The following is a 23,173-nucleotide window of genomic DNA, read 5'->3' on the forward strand; positions in this document are numbered from 1 at the left end:
CCAGACAGCACAGTGCTCCTGTGTATTACACCAAACCATCGACCACAACTTAGGCCAAGGTCACACAGGTTCATGTTTCTGAGGGTCTTTAGTCATCTTAACAAACACCTCCTTTGTACTTTCAACAAGAGTACAGAACACTAACATAACACAGATTTACAGTTGAAGTGGGAAGTTTACATACACTTAGGTTGGAGTCATTAAAACTTGTTTTTCAACCACTCCACAAATCTCTTGTTATCAAACTATAGTTTTGGCAAGTCGGTTAGGACATCTACTTTGTGCATGACAATTTTTCCAACAATTGTTTACAGACAGATTATTTCACTTAATCACAATTCCAGTGGGTCAGAAGTTTACATACACGAAGTTGACTGTGCCTTTAAACAGCTTGGAAAATTCCAGAAAATTATGTCATGGCTTTAGAAGCTTCTGATATGCTAATTGACATCAGCTGAGTCGATTGGAGTACATGTGGATGTATTTCAAGGCCTACCTTCAAACTCTGTGCTTCTTTGCTTGACATCATGAGGAAATAAAAAATAAATCAGCCAAGAAATCAGAAAAAAAATTGGAGACCTCCACAAGTCTGGTTCATTCTTGGGAGCAATTTCCAAACGCCTGAAGGTACCACGTTCATCTGTATAAACAATAGCACGCAAGTATAAACACCATGGGACCACGCAGCCATCATGCCGTTCAGGAAGGAGACGCGTTCTGTCTTCTAGAGATGAACGTACCTTGGTGTGAAAAGTGCAAATCAATCCCAGAACAGCAGCAAAGGACCTTGAAGATGCTGGAGGAAACGGGTACAAAAATATCTATATCCACAGTAAAACGAGTCCTATATCGACATAACCTGAAAGGCCGCTCAGCAAGGAAAAAGCCACTGCTCCAAAACCACCATAAAAAAGCCAGACTACGGTGTGCAACTGCACATGGGGACAAAGATCGTACTTTTTGGAGAAATGTCCTCTGGTCTGATGAAACAAAAATAGACCTGTTTGGCCATAATGACCAAAGTTATGTTTGGAGGAAAAAGGGGGAGGCTTGCAAGGAGAAGAACACCATCCCAACCGTGAAGCACGGGGGTGGCAGCATCATGTTGTGGGGGTGCTTTGCAGCTGGAGGGACTGGTGCACTTCACAAAATAGATGGCATCATGAGGATGGAAAATGATGTAGATATATTGAAGCAACATCTCAAGACATCAGTCAGAAAGTTAAAGCTTGGTCACAAATGGGTTTTCCAAATGGACAATGACCCCAAGCATACTTCCAAAGTTGTGGCAAAATGGCTTGAGGACAAAAAAAAAAAAAAAAAAGTGTGTGTGAGCAAGGAGGCCTACAAACCTGACAGTTATACCAGCTCTGTCAGGAGGAATGGGCCAAAATTCAACCAACTTATTGTGGGAAGCTTGTGGAAGGCTACCTAAAACGTTTGACCCAATTTAAAAGCAATGCTACCGAATACTAATAAAGTGTATGTAAACTTCTGACCCACTGGGAATGTGATGAAAGAAATAATTCTCTACTATTATTCTGACATTTCACATTCTTAAAATAAAGTGGTGATCCTAACTGACCTAAGACAGGGAATTTTTACTAGGATTAAAATGTCAGGAATTGTGAAAAACTGAGTTTAAATGTATTTTGCTAAGGTGTATGTAAATTTCCGACTTCAACTGTATATTTCAGATGACCTACTATAGATAGAACAGGGTTGTGTTCATCAGGCACCAAAATAGAAGAACTGACTGAAAGTTGCACAATTCTTTGTTACGGTGCTACCTAATGATCACAGCCATGTATTTCCAACTACGAGTCACTGTAAATGAGCCCAAATCATTGAGTTTACAGTGAAGACATACTTACTCTTTCTGACTGTTTTTCTTGTTAGACAGACTGGGCCCTGAATTACTCTTAGTCAGGGGGACACTACTACTTCCATACGCAGCATGACAGAAGAGAGAGAACATTCAGTGAGTAGAGCCGCACTGCTCTACACAAATTACGGCAGGTTGGCTACAATAATTTGTCACAAAAATATCCTGCAGCACCACTTTTTCCAAATAGACCTAACCCCTCAGAGTTGATTAACAACCCTGCATTTTAAGATTCTTAGATATACAGTTGCAACATTTGTCATGATACATTTTTACACTAATATTAATGACATGCATGTTTTACATTTATCACTAATGCATTACTCATCCTCACCAGCTGTAGGTTCTGTGGTTTAGGCAGAGGGTCGTCAAAGAACGAGTCGCCCTCGTCTGTGTCGTCCTCCACCTCAAGATCTTTCTTCAGGCTCGCCACGGGGGCGGTGCCTCGACACCAAATGACCCTGACCTTTACCCTTTAGAGAGACGAAGTTCAGACTGGTGTCACTGTGGCTGACCTCCTCGCCCTGTGTGGGACCATACAGGAACAAGACAACAAAAATAACAAAAACACACGTTTAAAGTTGCTTCTGTTTATTTGAGTGGGTTAGCTCGCATTTATTTGCAAATGGTAAGAAGACTTGAAGCGACAGGAAGAGTTAGTTGTGGCACTGAAATATTTGCGAGGAAATGTTGACAACTAACCCATTAGCTATGTTAGTCTTACCTACTATATCAACCATTAAGACAGTTGAGAGCTAACCCATTAGCTATGTTAGTCTTAGTAAACCATTAGTAGAACACATGCACACAGCACAGGCAAGAGATTTTCAAATCAAAACTGTCAACACTCATAATTCATTAGAATCAGATGATTGGATGATAAAGCACATTATAGAGGCTGTATCGCAGTAGTTAGAGCCCAGTTAAGAAGCAGTTGACTTGAGTTGTTAAGCTGCGCTGAAGACCGCTGTCCCATCTTCTCTGTGCTAGTGGTGACACCAAACAAATTATACAACGGGTAGGTCTAATCCTGAATGCTGATTGGTTAAAAGCACATTCCAGCCAGTGTTAAGAGAACTTCCCCTCGTTAAGTTGGTATGAGCATATTCTACACCAGGGTTGTGTTCATTAGGGCAACGAGCTAAACGAGTTCAGCTCGTCCCTCCCCCTTTCGGAACATTTTCTTCCATTTGGTGTCTAATGAACACAAACCTGTTCCTCACCTTGCAGTTTACCTTGGTGCCAGCCTTCTCCTCCTGTGCATTGTTCTTATGTCCTTTAAACCTAGGGATCTGTGTATGAGAACACTGGTTTCAGCTTCCTCCCACATTTGCTGCCTCACTAACATGTTGGGTATTGGGTAGGCCCTAAAAGGAGGCTACATTTAGGGAAAATAAAATACAGTTTAGTCTACTGACCTCTTCATCCTTTTGAAAGCAAGCGTACATTTCTTTTTATCAGAGGCTTTGTTTTAACAATCAACATTGTCTTAAATGTTCATGTAATTTAGACCCTATGTTCACATCCTGGAAATACAGAGCTAGGTCTCTTGTTATGAGTTCATGTTACGTTAGGGCAAGTTCTGTAGAAATTAATTGATTCGCAAGTAAGCTGTTCACAAACAGGTATTAAAGGAATGCAATAGTAAGTAAGAAAATAGTTATGCTATGAGAAACTATTTTATACACAGAACTACAACACTAGAACATGCAGTGCACTAGAGTTTGAATAGAGCCAACATACCTACCTCGCCGGTGAAGGGCTCATCTTCTCAACATATCGACTGGGATTGTGAATGACATCACTGGTGTCATGGGTGATCTGGAAGGGAAGGACCCCTATGACAATGTGTTGATTCACAGAAAGGAACGGTTCATACAAAGTTCTATCTACGATTTGATCTATAAAGGAATAGTAAAGGTGTCTTACCACACTTTGACACTGACTGAAGAAGCGCTTGTACAAGCCCAGAAACTCTTGGAAGTCACTAGCTACAGAAACAGAGACAAAGCATCAGAGCAGATAAAAATGTTTCCCTCAGCTTTGTGTTGCCATACTTGTAACTATAGCAACCATTCATTAACAATATGTCACTTCCTCCAGAACACTTACTGGAGGCTTTGTCTCCAGCTCGGAGCTCATCGGTGACAAACCTCTCCAGCATGTTCCTGTTATTGGACACAGACAACGACTTGTGTTAAAGCTGCAATATGTACGGGAGTTGCAGCGATGGGACAAGACTAACTACCAACTAGATATCACAAAATTTGGGAGAATAAAAAATAAATAAATGTTAATTATGGCGTAGAGATTTCTGCATAGTGCACCTTTAAGGAAAACTGGATGAACTGTGGATTCAGACCACAAGTAGCATTGTAGTACCAGCTTTGCAATCAGGGCAGGTTTCCCAGACCCAGATTATGTCTATTCCTGAATGACAAAGCATTTTCAATGGAAATGCATGCTCTTTTGTTTAATATTGGTCCAAGAATGAGGCACTGAGTGTTTTGTCTGCACAAACATACTTGTTGAAGTTGGGAAAAAACATCTCCCAACAGAGCTTCCAAATCCTCTTTGCATATCCCATCAGTTCTGTCCTGTGAAGCAGATAGTTGAAACACAATAAGAGCCAGGATCTTGGAAGAATCTTGGACATTTAAACACCTCCACAAAACAGGCAATGGAGACTATATGATCATATTTGAGCACACCTACATTTTAAGACATGGCTTAACAATATTTGACTTAAAATTACCACCTTGTCATAACTGTCAAACTTATGCCGAGCATCTGCTATTTGCCTGGGGGATAGTTCCTACAAAGACAAAAAGGAAGAACAATATCAGACAAAGCAATCTCTCTACATTTAAAGAGCCACTGACCACACCTATTGGCATGTGTTTTCTATTACTCGTTAGAAAAATTTAATTTCAGTCTTGGAGGTGTGTTTCCTAAACAATTCTGCCATTGGTTAATGATGTTTTGTCCCTCATGAGACATGGTAACCTATTTCACTTCCTCAAAATCCAAAGAATAACTAAGATAACAAATCTGTAATAAATGTGTACATTTTCGCCAAGAATGTTTTAGTTGCACATTTAACTAAGGTGTTTGTTGCGGAATTTCTCAAGTAAAAGAATGTGTGACTTGTCTTTTGTAAATAAAGTCTGGCTGATGGGCAGGTCTGTCTCACTGTCTATGCTATTGGATAGAGAGCAATCACAGCAACTGTTCACCCCCATGTTAGTGGGCAAATGGACATCGTCAAATCAAAACACAACCTTCATTTACCCGTTGTGACTCACGTATGTCCAATGTCCATTTTAGATGAGACTGACTTTATGATCAAATGATCATATTTCCACTTTGCAGTCAATTTTGACCCTAATATATTTTGACACATATCGATGCCACAGAGGTCGTTTTCAAAGGAATTTGTTGCTTTTTAAAAGGCAGCCTCTTGGGGAAAACAAACTAACTTGTGAGCATGAGATTCATATCTACATAACCTGATTCAAACTGTCCTTTGTGGTGTTATATGCTAGTACTACATGTGCACCTTTGTGGCCCACAGACTAGCCACGTGAGCTCATTCTGCTGATTTGAGCAGAGTATGAAACATGACTGGAAGAAAGTAGGACAAACTTGTTATGTCAGAAACTCGATGAGCAACAGGAAAACCATTTTCTCTCAATCATCTGTCGACCTTTCAAACACGATTCATTCTTATGACCCAGATAATATTAGCATTTGTTAGTCATATCTGCATTTGGTAGTCAATGACAACCATGAGATATACTAAGTTTATTTCCTCTCCAGGCAGCTCAGGTCTATGATTACATCTGTGTGTTCATGTTGTAGGCCTGTGACGGGCAACTGGTGGCCCGTGGGCCACCCCCCTTTTGTAGGCCCGTGGATCAAATAAGAACTCAGTCTGGGTCTCAACTTACTGTTTAAAGTTAGAATAGTAAAATACAATTTCTACATTTGGTTGTGCATCAGCAGTTTCTCTTGTTATGTCAGTCACTCAATTAGCCAGGGTAGCTAACATTTTTTAGATTGGTAAATGAGTCTAGCCAGCTATCTAGCCAGCTATCATGGTCGAATTACCGACCGGGGTCCCCCATTGATTTTGTTAGTCACTCTCACTCAGATATCATATTAAAAACTGCAAACATTTCTCTCAGCCCCATGGCAAAATGAGCAAAATTGAATGAAATTAGTTATAACATTTCTAAATCTTCTCTCCACCCCATGGCAAAATGTGAAAACTTGTTTTAAAAAGGCAAAGTGTTCTCTAAACACCATGGCAAAATATGTAGAATTGCAGGAAATTCTCTCTCCGCTGTCAAGAGGGACCGCTAAAATGTTTGATGTACAGTACCAGTCAAAAGTTTGGCCACCTACTTATTCAAGGGTTTTTCCTTTATTTTTACTATTTTCTACATTTTCAAAACTATGAAATAACATATAGTAGCCACCCTTTGCCTTGATGACAGCTTTGCACACTCTTGGAATTATCTCAACCAGCTTCATGAGGAATGCTTTTCCAACCATCTTGAAGGAGTTCCTACATATGCTGAGCATGCTGGCTGCTTTTTCTTCACTCTGCGGTCCAACTCATCCCAAATAATCTCAATTGGGTTGAGGTCGGGTGATTGTGGGGGCCAGGTCATCTGATGCAGCACTCCATCACTCTCCTTCTTGGTCAAATAGCCCTTACACAGCCTGGAGGTGTGTTTTGGGTCATTGTCATGTTGAAAAACAAATGATAGTCCCAATAAGACCAAACCAGATGGGATGGCATATTGATGCAGAATGCTGTAGTAGCCATGCTGGTTAAGTGTGCCTTGAATTCTAAATAAATTACCGACAGTGTCACCAGCAAAGCACCTCCACACCATAACACCACCTCCTCCATGCTTTACGGTGGGAACCACACATGCAGAGATCATCCGCCCACCTACTCTGCGTCTCACAAAGACACGGCAGTTGGAACCAAAAATCTCAAATTTGGACTCATCAGACCAAAGGACAGATTTCCACCGGTCTAATGTTCATTACTCGTGTTTCTTGGCCCAAGCAAGTCTCTTCTTATTGGTGTCCTTCAGTAGTGGTTTCGTTGCAGCAATTCGACCATGAAGGCCTGATTCACGCAGTCTCCTATGAACAGTTGATGTTGAGATGTGTCTGTTACTTGAACTCTGTGAAGCATTTATTTGGACTGCAATTTCTGAGGCTTGTAACTCTAATGAAGTTATCCTATGCAGCAGAGGTAACTCTGGGTCTTCCGGTCCTCAAGAGAGCCAGTTTCATCATAGTGCTTCATGGTTTTTGCGACTGCACTTGAAGAAACTTTCGAAGTTGTTGAAATTTTCCGGATTGACTGATCTTAATGTCTTAAAGTAATGGACTGTCGATTCTCTTTGCTTATTTGAGCTGTTCTTGACATAATATGGACTCGGTAAGCTGCTCTGATAGCTGATGTTTAAAGTTAGAAAGGGAGATATAAGACTCCAACTTCAGTGATTTTTGCAATTTCGTTCCAGTCATTGGCAGCAGAGACCAGTGAAATATACCTGCTGGAGCGCGTGCTACGGGTGGGTGCTGCTATGGTGACCAGTGAGCTGAGATAAGGCGGGGCTTTACCTAGCAAAAACTTATAGATGACCTGGAGCCAGTGGGTTTGGCGACGAATATGTAGTGAGGGCCAGCCAACGAGAGCATACAGGTCGCAGTGGTGGGTAGTATATGGGGCTTTGGTGACAAAACGGATGGCACTGTGATAGACTACATCCAATTTGCAGAGTAGAGTGTTGGAGGCTATTTTGTAAATGACACTGCCGAAGTTGAGGATCAGTAGGAGAGTCAGTTTTACGTGGGTATGTTTGGCAGCATGAGTGAAGGAGGCTTTGTTGCGAAATAGGAAGCAGATTCTAGATTTAATTTTGGATTGGAGATGCTTAATATGAGTCTGGAAGGAGAGTTTACAGTCTAACCAGACACCCAGGTATTTGAAGTTGTCCATATATTCGAAGTCAGAACCATCCAGAGTAGTGAAGCTAGTCGGGCGGGCGGGTGCGGGCAACAATCAGTTGAAAAGCATGCACTTAGTTTTACTAGCATTTAAAAGCAGTTGGAGGCCACGGAAGGAGTGTTGTATGGCATTGAAGCTCGTCTGGAGGTTTGTTAACACAGTGGGCCAGAAGTATACAGAATGGTGTCGTCTGCATACAGGTGGATTAGAGAATCACCAGCAGCAAGAGCGACATCATTTATGTATACAGAGAAAAGAGTCAGCCCGAGAATTGAACCCTGTGGCACCCCCATAGAGACTGCCAGAGGTCCGGACGACAGGCCCTCCGATTTGACACACTGAACTCTATCTGAGAAGTAGTTGGGGAACCAGGCGAGGCAGTCATTTGAGAATCCAAGGCTATTGAGTCTGTCTATGAGAATGCGGTGATTGACAGAGTCGAAAGTCTTGGCCAGGTCGATGAAGACGGCTGCACAGTACTGTCTTTCATCGATGACGGTTATGTCGTTTAGGACCTTGAGCGTGGCTGAGGTGCACCCATGACCAGCTCGGAAACCAGATTGCATAGTGGAGAAGGTACCGTGGGATTCAAAATGGTCGGTGATCTGTTTGTTAACTTGGCTTACAAAGATTTTAGAAAGGCAGGGCAGGATGGATATAGGTCTAACAGTTTGGGTCTAGAGTGTCTCTCCCTTTGAAGAGGGGGATGACCGCGGCAGCTTTCCAAACTTTGGGGATCCCAGACGATATGAAAGAGGTTGAACAGGCTAGTAATAGGGGTTGCAACAATTTCGGCGGTAATTTTAGAAAGAGTTGTGTTTAACACTGTTTTGGTTATTATATGATTGCATGTGTTATTTCGCAGTTTTGATGCCTTCACTATTATTATACAATGTAGAAAATAGTACAAATAAAGAAAAACCCTTGAATGAGTAGGTGTCCAAACTTTTGACTAGTACTGTACAGGTAGATGTAAATGTACCCTGGTGAGTGGGCGAGTGAGAAGGTAGACAAATGTGGCTTTACCCCCCTTACATCAGATAACAGTAGGCCAGAGCAGCGAAAGCAGAGGGAGTACAGAGCAGGAAAGCGGTCCATTATAACCACAAGCTGGACACTCCATTCAGATGAAACAAAACACTTAACAGGAGGTGAACGATAGCCATTTAAGAGCACAATCAAATCAGCGAGGCTTCGGGTTTGGACTACTGCTAATGTCAGAGTCTCTTTGGAGAGCAAAGGAATACGCTAATGTATGTGAATGAATAAATGTATGTAAAATGGTAAGCCCTGTGTACTGGTGTGTCTTTACCGCTGAGAAGATGGAGGCCTTCTCCCTGTGTCTGCCTATCTTGACAAGCTCAAGCAGCAGAGGAGTGGTCCTATTCATATCGGTCTCAGTGATACCCAGATCACAGGACACCTGCTCACGGCTGTCCAGGCCATTTAGCTGAAAATAAAACACACACACACACACACACACACACACACACACACTTCCAAGTATTATATTTGTCTAAATGTCCAGCCAGCCCAATCCACTGGGAGTAACACACTCACTGAGTTGATCTCTGGCTGGAAGACAGCAAGCGTGAAGTCTATGTGGAACACCTGCAGGAAGTCTATGATAAGGCTGGCCACCAGGCGTCCTACAAAGGGAAGGATATGATCAGCCTCATCATGAAAAAAATGAGTAATTGTAAGGTATGTTGATTATGGGATGAGCAGATTATGACAATCATGGTGGATAATAGAACCCTGGCTTACCATCCTGTGTATTAAGACATTTCTTCAAGTTTTCATTGACAAGAGAAGTTTTATTCTGTGGGGTGAAGTGAATGAGAGTGAAGCAAAGGTTATGCAGAAGTGGATAAATCATATGCTTTAGACACATCCATAAAATTAAAAGTCATTATTAAAGAGAAGTAATAAGTAGCCCTAAGCTATCAGGATTTTTTTAATATCCTCCCAAGTCAGCTAGTTATCTATCTTACCTCCACTCTAGCTTGTTCATCCATGGCCAGGAAGACAGCAGCGCGCATTTCTGCCTGCAAAATACCACAACACCAAAAAGACAGTGTTGGCCAAAGCAAGTGGGCCGCATAAACTAGTTAGCTATACACTAGATAGGTAACTAAGTACCCAAATATGAATACTTATAAATGAGTTAGCTAGCTGACTAGCAGTTGGTTATCCAAAGTTAGAAGCTAGCTAGCCCGCGGTGAAGCCAGATAACGTTACCAATGTGCTAGCTATGTAGCTATTGCCAAATTTTAACGTTAGCTGTGTAACAGCAACATTCTCAGTCTTTGAACTGTCCTTTCGACATAGATTTACAAGTTATGTAGCTACGTACCTTTAGTTTATTCAACACCCCATTGTTTTCTAAGGTTTGGATCAAAAGATCCCGCAACTCAGTGTCGTCCTCCGTTGCAGACATCTTTCTTTCAGCTGACAACCAAAACAAACGCTGAGGACAGGGCAGCTATCTGATACTTCAGCAACACCGATTCCAGGAAAAAGGAACCGGCAAATCCAGCGCCTGTTCCTTGCACGAGCGAAACTGCGGAGACGTGCATATCTTTAGCGCCACAATGACTCTGAGTCATTGAGAAATATGACTGAATTGAAATGTCCATCAGATATTTTGATTGAAGTTGCTGTTGATTTGCTGACCTGTCTCATGTGTCAAGGTGCAATACCTACTAGGCTACACTGTCCTAAAGTTTGAGTGCTTTTTTTGTGGGTGGTTTGGGAATGGTTGGTCGTGACATTTCTTCCATAGTGTTCTCTCTCAGTTGTGTGCCTTTACAATAACATTGTTTTATTAAAATGTAACCTTTATTTAACTAACCAAGTCAGTTAAGAACAAACTCTTATTTACAATGACTGCCTACCCCGGCTAAACGCTGTGTGCACACCAGCGCAAACGACGCTGGGCCAATTGTGCGCCGCCCTATGGGACTCCCAATCACGGTCGGATGTGATACAGCCTCGAATCGAACAAGGGACTGTAGTGACGCCTCTTGCACTGAGATGCAGTGTCTATTTACACCACTGCGCCCCTCGGGAGCCCACGCTGTTTAGATCTTTGCGTATCAAAAAAGATGCACGTCGAATAACGCTATTCGACGATCAAATAAGCTTTTCATTTGACACGTCAAATAGCAATTGTATTATATACTGCTCAAAAAAATAAAGGGAACACTTAAACAACACATCCTAGATCTGAATGAAAGAAATAATCTTATTAAATACTTTTTTCTTTACATAGTTGAATGTGCTGACAACAAAATCACACAAAAATAATCAATGGAAATCCAATTTATGAACCCATGGAGGTCTGGATTTGGAGTCACACCCAAAATTAAAGTGGAAAACCACACTACAGGCTGATCCAACTTTGATGTAATGTCCTTAAAACAAGTCAAAATGAGGCTTAGTAGTGTGTGTGGCCTCCACGTGCCTGTATGACCTCCCTACAACGCCTGGGCATGCTCCTGATGAGGTGGTGGATGGTCTCCTGAAGGATCTCCTCCCAGACCTGGAATAAAGCATCTGCCAACTCCTGGACAGTCTGTGGTGCAACGTGGCGTTGGTGGATGGAGCGAGACATGATGTCCCAGATGTGCTCAATTGGATTCAGGTCTGGGGAACAGGCGGGCCAGTCCATAGCATCAATGCCTTCCTCTTGCAGGAACTGCTGACACACTCCAGCCACATGAGGTCTAGCATTGTCTTGCATTAGGAGGAACCCAGGGCCAACTGCACCAGCATATGGTCTCACAAAGGGTCTGAGGATCTCATCTCGGTACCTAATGGCAGTCAGGCTACCTCTGGCGAGCACAGTCAGGCTACCTCTGTGCGGCCCCCCAAAGAAATGCCACCCCACGACTGACCCACCGCCAAACCGGTCATGCTGGAGGATGTTGCAGGCAGCAGAACGTTCTCCACAGCGTCTCCAGACTCTGTCACGTCTGTCACGTGCTCAGTGTGAACCTGCTTTCATCTGTGAAGAGCACAGGGTGCCAGTGGTGAATATGCCAATCTTGGTGTTCTCTTTGAGCAGACACATGCACATTTGTGGCCTGCTGGAGGTCATTTAGCAGAGCTCTAGCAGTGCTCCTCCTGCTCCTCCTTGCACAAAGGCGGAGGTAGCGGTCCTGCTGCTGGGTTGTTGCCCTCCTACGGCCTCCTCCACATCTCCTGATGTACTGGCCTGTCTCCTGGTAGCGCCTCCATGCTCTGGACACTACGCTGACAGACACAGCAAACCTTCTTGCCACAGCTCGCATTGATGTGCCATCCTGGATGAGCTGCACTACCTGAGCCGCTTGTGTGGGTTGTAGACTCCGTCTCATGCTACTGTAACAGTGTAGGTTCCGTCCCTCTCTTCGCCCCAACCCGGGCTCGAACCAGGGACCCTTGCACACATCAACAACTGACACCCACCGAAGCATCGTTACCCATCACGCCACAAGAGCCACAGCCCTTGCAACGCCAGCTAGCTTCATCTGGCTACTATGGCTTGACCGGACCGGGTTATGTGTTGTGAAGCTAGCCACAATAAGGATTAGCCACAATAGTGGAATTTGCTGTTCGCCTTCAAAATAAAAATCCATCTTTGAAAGTAACGCAGAAAGTTATAATTGGTGGAATCATGCCATTTTTAGACGAGGTAATGTTAAACATGAATGGAGTGTTGGAATGTGGAGCAATGAAATGGGGTATCAGTCTACGCGTTGACACCCAGAGAACACAACTGTGAAGTGTTTACGCAAATATTAGCTCTTATTGCGGGACTTTGACGGTGGGAAATCACCTCCCCAGTCAGCCTATTGTGCGTATTGACGTTCATATTGCACTGTACAGCTTTACCTAATGATTGGGGATCAAGGAAATACACATAGTAGGTTGACTGGTACAATAAATGTGGCTCAATTCACAGTGGTTTCAGAGTTCTGCAATAAGGCATGATTCCACAATGTATATTATTTGCATGACTTTCATTGAGAGACGTTTATTTTAAAGGCAAACCGCAAATTCCACTATTGTGACTAATCCTTTTTGTGCCCAGCTTCACAAAACTTGCAGCTGCATGCACCGTCTGATCAAGTCAGGTAAGTGACTCTGCACCAATGCTCCCTGACTAGGCTATTTCTCTTCTCATACTGTATGTCTTCAACAATGTTTGAGGCATCATTTTAGGAAACAGTACAAGTTAGTGTTTCAACACAAGTTTTATTCAGAGTAAGAGATGTTAACACCAGCATGATAAAAATCGTAAACGTCACAATTTCAAATGAAATATCATAGCAAGTTGTGATTTTAAACATACAACAAAAATTATAGATCAACAAAAATCATGCCATGTGGTACCAAAATTAAGTTGGAAAGTTTGCAAGAGGGGACAGGGGAAAGGAGAGAAGGAAATACATTTTGTATAAAATCATTTTCATCAAAGCATTACTCAAAATAAATTATAATTGTAGCAGTTTAATAAATTCATGAATTCCCAAATATTCATACGAAAATTATTCTGCATTCTAGCATGTGACATGTTAGTGTTCTGTATGTAAATAATTACAGATAAACTTTAACATTTGATATTACAGTATGAACTGACTGTTGGTGAGCAGCAGATTTGTGCTTAAAATTCCCGTTTCCTTTGTATCAGTAAGCATAATTGACTAAAGAAAAATAGTAGAAGCTGTCGATCCATCTAAAGCTTTGCTATATTGGCAATAAGCTGCTGACACAAAGCTTTAGACACGGACATGAGTAGTCATATGGAATGTGGACCTCTAGTCTAGTAGAAGTCCACATTCCACCTGTGAGATCAGGTCAATGACTATAGCACCCTCAGGTTGACTATCAAAAAGGGATGTCTGAAGTGAACTTGACTCACAGAGCTCTGTCTCGTGGACTCCACAGATTAACTTACTTCCACATACGTCTTACGTGAATCATTCTCTCTATTTACCCATATTCATACTCACATGAAGTGTATGAACGATAAACTGGATTAAGAATACATTTATAATCCATTAGTAGAGTCATCTTCAGCAGGAGCAAGTCACATGGTTATGACAATTTGTAGACGAAATGTAATTAGTAAAAAGTACATACTATGTAAGGGTAGGATACTGCAGTTGGCTGATGTTTAAAAGATAACGGCATTATAGGGGGCTGACATTGACACTTACATTGCATTATAATGGTGTTTTTAAAGGTCCAATTCAGCTCTTTTTATCTCAATATCAAATCTTTTCTGGGCAACAAGTAAGTTACTGTGATTGTTTTCAATTAAAATGGTCAAAAATAAACAAAAATAGCTTCTCAGCAAAGAGCAATTTCCCATGCAATAATTTTTCTTGGACTGTCTGAGAGTGGTCTGAGTGGGGAAGGGAAAACTCTGAGAGTGGTCTGAGTGGGGAAGGGAAAACTCTGAGAGTGGTCTGAGTGGGGAAGGGAAAACTCTGAGAGTGGTCTGAGTGGGGAAGGGAAAACTCTGAGAGTGGTCTGAGTGGGGAAGGGAAAACTCTGAGAGTGGTCTGAGTGGGGAAGGGAAAACTCTGAGAGTGGTCTGAGTGGGGAAGGGAAAACTCTGAGAGTGGTCTGAGTGGGGAAGGGAAAACTGAAAACTAGCTGTTTTTGGCAGAGAGATTTGGAACTCGCTTTCTTATTAGTCTTTTAACTAATTTACGGCCAGAACACCATCCCACCGAAACAGGCAGAGATTTCAGGCGGTCTTTTAAAACAGCTCTTACACAAAAAGGGCATTATCATAAATTTCACAATTTCACAGTATTATTCCAAACTCATTGTGCGGAAATATATATGAAACACAGAAAAATCATGTTTTTGACTGCATTGGGCCTTTGAATACATTTATTAAGGGTGTCTCCTAGAAAGTGGTTGCAATTTACTCATGAAGTTGTCATCAATCATAGAAGCAATAATAAATCATGGACCACCATTACCAATATCACTGTTGTTGGTTAGCATTCTTTGCTGTTATAATGGATATCAATAACATCTTTTTTTTTACCAATATATCCACTTTTAGGACTGAATCAAAGAGCAGTCTTTATCTCATGTAATGTGTTGTGGCTCAGACACATAGATGCATGATCGCAAAGACATTTCAACTGAACAAGTGCAATAATATACTATGATTAATGAAGGACGTTGACCCTGTAAGTCGAGCGCATCAATCAGCCTTTATAAAGAGAACTTTTCTACAAAACCTCTGACCATCAATTTGAGCTTTCAAGTACCTCTTTAAGTTTCAATCAAAACATCAAAACATGGAAACAAAGGTGTCCCTGTGCAAAATGTAACATGAAAACAACGAAACTCATTAACTCATCCATCGTTCATTTTGGAACTGATCTCCCCATGTTGAATTCCTAAAACATGATTGTATTAAAAGATTTATACAAAACTTAATACATTTACATTGTTAGTAAAAAGATTTTAATCAGCTATAATTTCATTTATAAGAAATTGCATATACCCAAACCTTTTCTATATAGATTGCATCCCATATCTAAACAAGTGATGTAATCATTGTTATACCAATATTGCTGATAAGTGGTCCTACTAAGTATTCAATAGAATTAAAATAAATTAGTAATGCTAGATTGTCGCCTTTATATTTTCCATAGCCATTGGTTGTTGGACATCTCGCTCTGTGTTTTTAACAACACAGATTACTAAGACTTTTTATTTCTAACTAAATGAAGTATAGTCATTCTAGGTTATGGGAGTTGCACCAGTTAGTAGTTTCCGTGTCATGATGTTTAAAATGTGTCATATTTATACATGGTTTCTTCTTAAACTTGATTTAAACACATACATTATTATTAGTGTTCACACAGACCACTGAAGACAAAGAGTTTTTCAAACATTGTTACAAAAATCAATACATTTACATCCATTAAACAATCTTCACACCAAAGGTCATTTTTGTTTTCTATGACATACTTAGAGAAAAGCTTATCTAAAAATGATTGGTCCTCACATTGCCCTCATCTGGCTACCCACCCGTGGCACTCAGTTTTGATTGGTCCTCACATTTCCCTCATCTGGCTCTCCACCGTGGCGCTCAGTTTTGTCCTTTTTATCAATATCGTTAAAATAATTAATGATACAAGCTTACAATTAATAAATACATATACACTAAAATGTGCATACATTAGCAGCTATAAACAGTACATCACATTATATTAGGTCATATGAAAATGTACAAAACGTGAATGTTCTTTGAAACTTTTGCCATTGGGAACTATTTTTAAAGCAAGGCAAAAAACCCATTACAATGGAGCTCAGAGCATTACAGCATAATGAATAAAAGAAATACTACGGTAAATTACAGCAGCAACAATCATAATCCATTCTCTCTTTTGACTTTTATTTGTTGCTTTAACATCATTTGATTTGGCCTCAGACCGGGCCTTTTGGCCAGAAGATAGGCTACTACACTTGGATGCCTTGCACTGCTTGTTTGATGTTCTCCAATAGTTCCTTGTTCTCTGGACTCTGGTATTGGTCTTGATGGGTGTACATGTCTGTCAGAGTACTCACATAAGTGTCAAAGTTTTGTTCATTCATTGGCTCCTGTGAGGGGAAAAAACACCAATAAGGACAATGGTACATAGTGTACGTTCAGCAGTCAGATTCACTATGGTGTCATTGTGATGATCAATTCATTTTGTTTTCAGAGAGAATGGAGAGGAGGGAAATGAAAATTGGTAAGGGAAGGACATTGACAGCTGCAAACATTGTCAGGACAGTATTGTGGGCTGTACTAACACAGTAAGGTGGGTTGTACTAACACAGTATTGTGGGTTGTACTAACACAGTATAGTGGGGTTGTACTAACACAGTATGGTGGGGTTGTACTAACACAGTATAGTGGGGTTGTATAGTGGGGTTGTATAGTGGGGTTATACTAACACAGTATAGTGGGGATGTACTAACACAGTATGGTGGGGTTGTACTAACACAGTATGGTGGGGTTATACTAACACAGTATAGTGGGGTTGTACTAACACAGTATAGTGGGGTTGTATAGTGGGGTTGTACTAACACAGTATAGTGGGGTTGTGCTAACACAGTTTAGTGGGGTTGTACTAACACAGTTTAGTGGGGTTGTATAGTGGGGTTGTACTAACACAGTATAGTGGGGTTGTGCTAACACAGTTTAGTGGGGTTGTACTAACACAGTATAGTGGGGTTGTGCTAACACAGTATAGTGGGGTTATACTAACACAGTATAGTGGGGTTGTACTAACACAGTATAGTGGTGTTGTATAATGTGGTTGTACTAACACAGTAGGGTGGGGTTGTACTAACACAGTATAGTGGGGTTGTGCCAACACAGTAGGGTGGGGTTGTATAATGGGGATGTACTAACACAGTTTAGTGGGGTTGTATAATGGGGTTGTACTAACACAGTAGGGTGGGGTTGTACTAACACAGTATAGTGGGGTTGTGCTAACACAGTATAGTGGGGTTGTACTAACACAGTATAGTGGGGTTGTACTAACACAGTATAATGGGGTTGTACTAACACAGTTTAGTGGGGTTGTATAATGGGGTTGTACTAACACAGTATAGTGGGGTTGTACTAACACAGTAGGGTGGGGTTGTATAATGGGGTTGTACGAAAACAGTATAGTGGGGTTGTATAATGGGGTTGTACTAACACAGTATAGTGGGGTTGTACTAAAACAGTATAGTGGGGTTGTACTAACACAGTATAGTGGGGTTGTACTAACACAGTATAGTGGGGTTGTTCTAACACAGTATAGTGGGGTTGTACTAACACAGTATGGTGGGGTTGTGATAACACAGTATAGTGGGGTTGTGCTAACACAGTATAGTGGGGTTGTACTAACAGTATAGTGGGGTTGTGCTAACACAGTATAGTGGGGTTGTACTAACACAGTATGGTGGGGTTGTATATTGGGGTTGTACTAACACAGTATAGTGGGGTTGTGCTAACACAGTATAGTGGGGTGGTGCTAACACAGTATAGTGGGGTTGTGCTAAAACAGTATAGTGATGTTCTACTAACACAGTATAGTGGGGTGGTGCTAACACAGTATAGTGGGGTTGTGCTAACACAGTATAGTGGGGTTGTGCTAACACAGTATAGTGGGGTGGTGCTAACACAGTATAGTGGGGTTGTGCTAAAACAGTATAGTGATGTTCTACTAACACAGTATAGTGGGGTTGTGCTAAAACAGTATAGTGATGTTCTACTAACACAGTATAGTGGGGTTGTGCTAACACAGTATAGTGGGGTGGTGCTAACACAGTATAGTGGGGTTGTACTAACACAGTATAGTGGGGTTGTGCTAACACAGTATAGTGGGGTTGTGCTAAAACAGTATAGTGATGTTCTACTAACACAGTATAGTGGGGTTGAACTAACACAGTATGGTCGGGTTATACTAACACAGTATAGTGGGGTTGTACTAACACAGTATAGTGGGGTTGTGCTAACACAGTATAGTGGGGTTGTGCTAAAACAGTATAGTGATGTTCTACTAACACAGTATAGTGGGGTTGTGCTAACACAGTATAGTGGGGTTGTATAGTGGGGTTGTACTAACACAGTATGGTGGGGTTGTACTAACACAGTATAGTGGGGTTGTGCTAACACAGTATAGTGGGGTTGTATAGTGGGGTTGTACTAACACAGTATAGTGGGGTTGTATAGTGGGGTTGTGCTAACACAGAATAGTTTGTTTGAATTAACACAGTATGGTGGGGTTGTGCTAACACAGTATAGTGGGGTTGTATATTGGGGTTGTACTAACACAGTATAGTGGGGTTGTATAGTGGGGTTGTGCTAACACAGAATAGTTTGTTTGAATTAACACAGTATAGTGGGGTTGTGCTAACACAGTATAGTGGGGTTGTTCTAACACAATGTAGTGAAGTTGTATAGTGGGGGTGTACTAACACAGTATAGTGGGGTTGTACTACCACAGTATAGTTGGGTTGTGCTAACACAGTATGATGGGGTTGTACTAACTCATTATAGTGGGGTTGTACTAACTCATTATAGTGGGGTTGTACGAAAACTGTATTGTGGCGTTGTATAGTGGGGTTGTACTAACTCATTATAGTGGGGTTGTACTAACACAGTGTAGTGGGGTTGTACTAACACAGTGTAGGGGGGTTGTACTAACACAGTATAGTGGGGTTGTACGAAAACTGTATTGTGGGGTTGTACTAACTCATTATAGTGGGGTTGTAATATCACAGTATAGTGGGGTTGTACTAACACAGTATGGTGGGGTTATACTAACGCAGTATAGTGGGGTTGTACTAACACAGTATAGTGGGGTTGTATAGTGGGGTTGTACTAACACAGTATGGTGGGGTTATACTAACGCAGTATAGTGGGGTTGTACTAACGCAGTATAGTGGGGTTATACTAACGCAGTATAGTGGGGTTGTATAGTGGGGTTGTATAGTGGGGTTGTATAGTGGGGTTGTACTAACACACTATACTGGGGTTGTACTAACAGTTTAGTGGGGTTGTACTAACACAGTGTGGTCGGGTTATACTAACACAGTATGGTGGGGTTGTACTAACACAGTATAGTGGGGTTGTATAGTGGGGTTGTGCTAACACAGTATAGTTTGTTTGAATTAACACAGTATAGTGGGGTTGTGCTAACACAGTATAGTGGGGTTGTTCTAACACAGTGTAGTGAAGTTGTATAGTGGGGTTGTACTAACACAGTATAGTGGGGTTGTATTTAGGAGTTGTACTAACACAGTATAGTGGGGTTGTACTACCACAGTATAGTTGGGTTGTGCTAACACAGTATAGTGGGGTTGTACTAACTCATTATAGTGGGGTTGTATGAAAACTGTATTGTGGGGTTGTACTAACACAGTATAGTGGGGTTGTATAGTGGGGTTGTACTAACTCATTATAGTGGGGTTGTACTAACACAGTGTAGGGGAGTTGTACTAACACAGTATAGTGGGGTTGTACTAACTCATTATAGTGGGGTTGTACTAACACAGTATAGTGGGGTTGTATAGTGGGGTTGTACTAACACACTATACTGGGGTTGTACTAACAGTTTAGTGGGGTTGTACTAACACAGTATGGTCGGGTTATACTAACACAGTATGGTGGGGTTGTACTAACACAGTATGGTGGGGTTGTGCTAACACAGTATGGTGGGGTTGTGCTAACACAGTATAGTGGGGTTGTACTAACAGTTTAGTGGGTTTGTACTAACACAGTATGGTCGGGTTATACTAACACAGTATGGTGGGGTTGTACTAACACAGTATGGTGGGGTTGTGCTAACACAGTATGGTTGGGTTGTGCAAACACAGTATGGTGGGGTTATACTAACACAGTATGATGGGGTTGTGCTAACACAGTATGGTTGGGTTGTGCTAACACAGTATGGTTGGGTTGTGCTAACACAGTATGGTGGGGTTGTATATTGGGGTTGTACTAACACAGTATAGTGGGGTTGTGCTAACACAGTATAGTGGGGTGGTGCTAACACAGTATAGTGGGGTTGTGCTAAAACAGTATAGTGATGTTCTACTAACACAGTATAGTGGGGTGGTGCTAACACAGTATAGTGGGGTTGTGCTAACACAGTATAGTGGGGTTGTGCTAACACAGTATAGTGGGGTGGTGCTAACACAGTATAGTGGGGTTGTGCTAAAACAGTATAGTGATGTTCTACTAACACAGTATAGTGGGGTTGTGCTAAAACAGTATAGTGATGTTCTACTAACACAGTATAGTGGGGTTGTGCTAACACAGTATAGTGGGGTGGTGCTAACACAGTATAGTGGGGTTGTACTAACACAGTATAGTGGGGTTGTGCTAACACAGTATAGTGGGGTTGTGCTAAAACAGTATAGTGATGTTCTACTAACACAGTATAGTGGGGTTGAACTAACACAGTATGGTCGGGTTATACTAACACAGTATAGTGGGGTTGTACTAACACAGTATAGTGGGGTTGTGCTAACACAGTATAGTGGGGTTGTGCTAAAACAGTATAGTGATGTTCTACTAACACAGTATAGTGGGGTTGTGCTAACACAGTATAGTGGGGTTGTATAGTGGGGTTGTACTAACACAGTATGGTGGGGTTGTACTAACACAGTATAGTGGGGTTGTGCTAACACAGTATAGTGGGGTTGTATAGTGGGGTTGTACTAACACAGTATAGTGGGGTTGTATAGTGGGGTTGTGCTAACACAGAATAGTTTGTTTGAATTAACACAGTATGGTGGGGTTGTGCTAACACAGTATAGTGGGGTTGTATATTGGGGTTGTACTAACACAGTATAGTGGGGTTGTATAGTGGGGTTGTGCTAACACGGAATAGTTTGTTTGAATTAACACAGTATAGTGGGGTTGTGCTAACACAGTATAGTGGGGTTGTTCTAACACAATGTAGTGAAGTTGTATAGTGGGGGTGTACTAACACAGTATAGTGGGGTTGTACTACCACAGTATAGTTGGGTTGTGCTAACACAGTATGATGGGGTTGTACTAACTCATTATAGTGGGGTTGTACTAACTCATTATAGTGGGGCTGTACGAAAACTGTATTGTGGCGTTGTATAGTGGGGTTGTACTAACTCATTATAGTGGGGTTGTACTAACACAGTGTAGTGGGGTTGTACTAACACAGTGTAGGGGGGTTGTACTAACACAGTATAGTGGGGTTGTACGAAAACTGTATTGTGGGGTTGTACTAACTCATTATAGTGGGGTTGTAATATCACAGTATAGTGGGGTTGTACTAACACAGTATGGTGGGGTTATACTAACGCAGTATAGTGGGGTTGTACTAACACAGTATAGTGGGGTTGTATAGTGGGGTTGTACTAACACAGTATGGTGGGGTTATACTAACGCAGTATAGTGGGGTTGTACTAACGCAGTATAGTGGGGTTATACTAACGCAGTATAGTGGGGTTGTATAGTGGGGTTGTATAGTGGGGTTGTACTAACACACTATACTGGGGTTGTACTAACAGTTTAGTGGGGTTGTACTAACACAGTGTGGTCGGGTTATACTAACACAGTATGGTGGGGTTGTACTAACACAGTATAGTGGGGTTGTATAGTGGGGTTGTGCTAACACAGTATAGTTTGTTTGATTTAACACAGTATAGTGGGGTTGTGCTAACACAGTATAGTGGGGTTGTTCTAACACAGTGTAGTGAAGTTGTATAGTGGGGTTGTACTAACACAGTATAGTGGGGTTGTATTTAGGAGTTGTACTAACACAGTATAGTGGGGTTGTACTACCACAGTATAGTTGGGTTGTGCTAACACAGTATAGTGGGGTTGTACTAACTCATTATAGTGGGGTTGTATGAAAACTGTATTGTGGGGTTGTACTAACACAGTATAGTGGGGTTGTATAGTGGGGTTGTACTAACTCATTATAGTGGGGTTGTACTAACACAGTGTAGGGGAGTTGTACTAACACAGTATAGTGGGGTTGTACTAACTCATTATAGTGGGGTTGTACTAACACAGTATAGTGGTGTTGTATAGTGGGGTTGTACTAACACACTATACTGGGGTTGTACTAACAGTTTAGTGGGGTTGTACTAACACAGTATGGTCGGGTTATACTAACACAGTATGGTGGGGTTGTACTAACACAGTATGGTGGGGTTGTGCTAACACAGTATGGTAGGGTTGTGCTAACACAGTATAGTGGGGTTGTACTAACAGTTTAGTGGGGTTGTACTAACACAGTATGGTCGGGTTATACTAACACAGTATGGTGGGGTTGTACTAACACAGTATGGTGGGGTTGTGCTAACACAGTATGGTTGGGTTGTGCTAACACAGTATGGTGGGGTTGTGCTAACACAGTATAGTGGGGTTGTGCTAACACAGTATGGTGGGGTTGTACTAAGACAGTATAGTGGTGTTGTGCTAACACAGTATAGTGGGGTTGTATAGTGTGGTTGTGCTAACACAGTATAGTGGGGTTGTGCTAACACAGTATAGTGGGGTTGTACTAACACAGTATAGTGGGGTTGTACTAACACAGTATGGTGGGGTTGTGCTAACACAGTATGGTGGGGTTGTACTAACACCGTATAGTGGGGTTGTGCTAACACAGTATAGTGGGGTTGTACTAACACAGTATGGTGGGTTGTACTAACACAGAATAGTGGGGTTGTACTAACAGTATAGTGGGGTTGTGCTAACA

General features: G+C 41.7%; 2 protein-coding genes across 11 annotated transcripts in view; both read right to left on the bottom strand.

The window, feature by feature from the left end:
- Positions 1-1,880: 1,880 nt before the first annotated feature.
- Positions 1,881-10,598, bottom strand: LOC115164472 (FGFR1 oncogene partner). Of its 2 annotated transcripts, XM_029717124.1 has the most exons (12): positions 10,279-10,598; positions 9,917-9,970; positions 9,690-9,744; positions 9,483-9,571; positions 9,235-9,372; positions 4,644-4,700; positions 4,411-4,482; positions 3,998-4,053; positions 3,815-3,876; positions 3,633-3,706; positions 2,220-2,409; positions 1,881-1,940 (listed from the first exon to the last, which is right to left on the bottom strand). In XM_029717124.1, the coding sequence occupies exons 1-8, from the start codon at positions 10,360-10,362 to the stop codon at positions 4,024-4,026; spliced, it is 579 nt and encodes a 192-aa protein (XP_029572984.1). In that variant the 5' UTR covers positions 10,363-10,598; the 3' UTR covers positions 1,881-1,940; positions 2,220-2,409; positions 3,633-3,706; positions 3,815-3,876; positions 3,998-4,023. The 2 variants fall into 2 exon arrangements, with proteins under 2 accessions (XP_029572984.1, XP_029572898.1); XM_029717038.1 differs by lacking the exons at positions 1,881-1,940; positions 2,220-2,409 and adding an exon at positions 3,152-3,263.
- A 3,901-nt stretch (positions 10,599-14,499) lies between these two features.
- The window catches only part of LOC115164640 (myelin transcription factor 1-like protein), a 187,932-nt gene continuing 179,258 nt past the window's right edge, over positions 14,500-23,173 (bottom strand). For 7 of the 9 annotated variants that reach the window (XM_029717454.1, XM_029717770.1, XM_029717612.1 and 4 more), the window contains one exon: positions 14,500-16,544. In XM_029717454.1, the coding sequence (XP_029573314.1) occupies positions 16,404-16,544 (141 nt within the window). In that variant the 3' untranslated portion in view covers positions 14,500-16,403. The remainder of the gene's footprint in view (positions 16,545-23,173) is intronic. The other 2 variants (XM_029717846.1, XM_029717527.1) reach the window with 1 other exon arrangement.

Source organism: Salmo trutta, chromosome 1, assembly GCF_901001165.1.
Source record: "Salmo trutta chromosome 1, fSalTru1.1, whole genome shotgun sequence".
Classification (NCBI taxonomy): Eukaryota; Metazoa; Chordata; class Actinopteri; order Salmoniformes; family Salmonidae; genus Salmo; species Salmo trutta.

Bases quoted from the DNA above. Each gene is read 5' to 3' on its own strand.
- LOC115164472 (XM_029717124.1), bottom strand. From the start codon at position 10,362: ATGTCTGCAACGGAGGACGACACTGAGTTGCGGGATCTTTTGATCCAA. The intron at 9,745-9,916 runs GTAAGATAGATA...TTCACCCCACAG, and splicing joins ATGAACAAGCTAGAGTGGAG to AATAAAACTTCTCTTGTCAA. The intron at 4,483-4,643 runs GTGGTAATTTTA...TCTGCTTCACAG, and splicing joins AGTTTGACAGTTATGACAAG to GACAGAACTGATGGGATATG.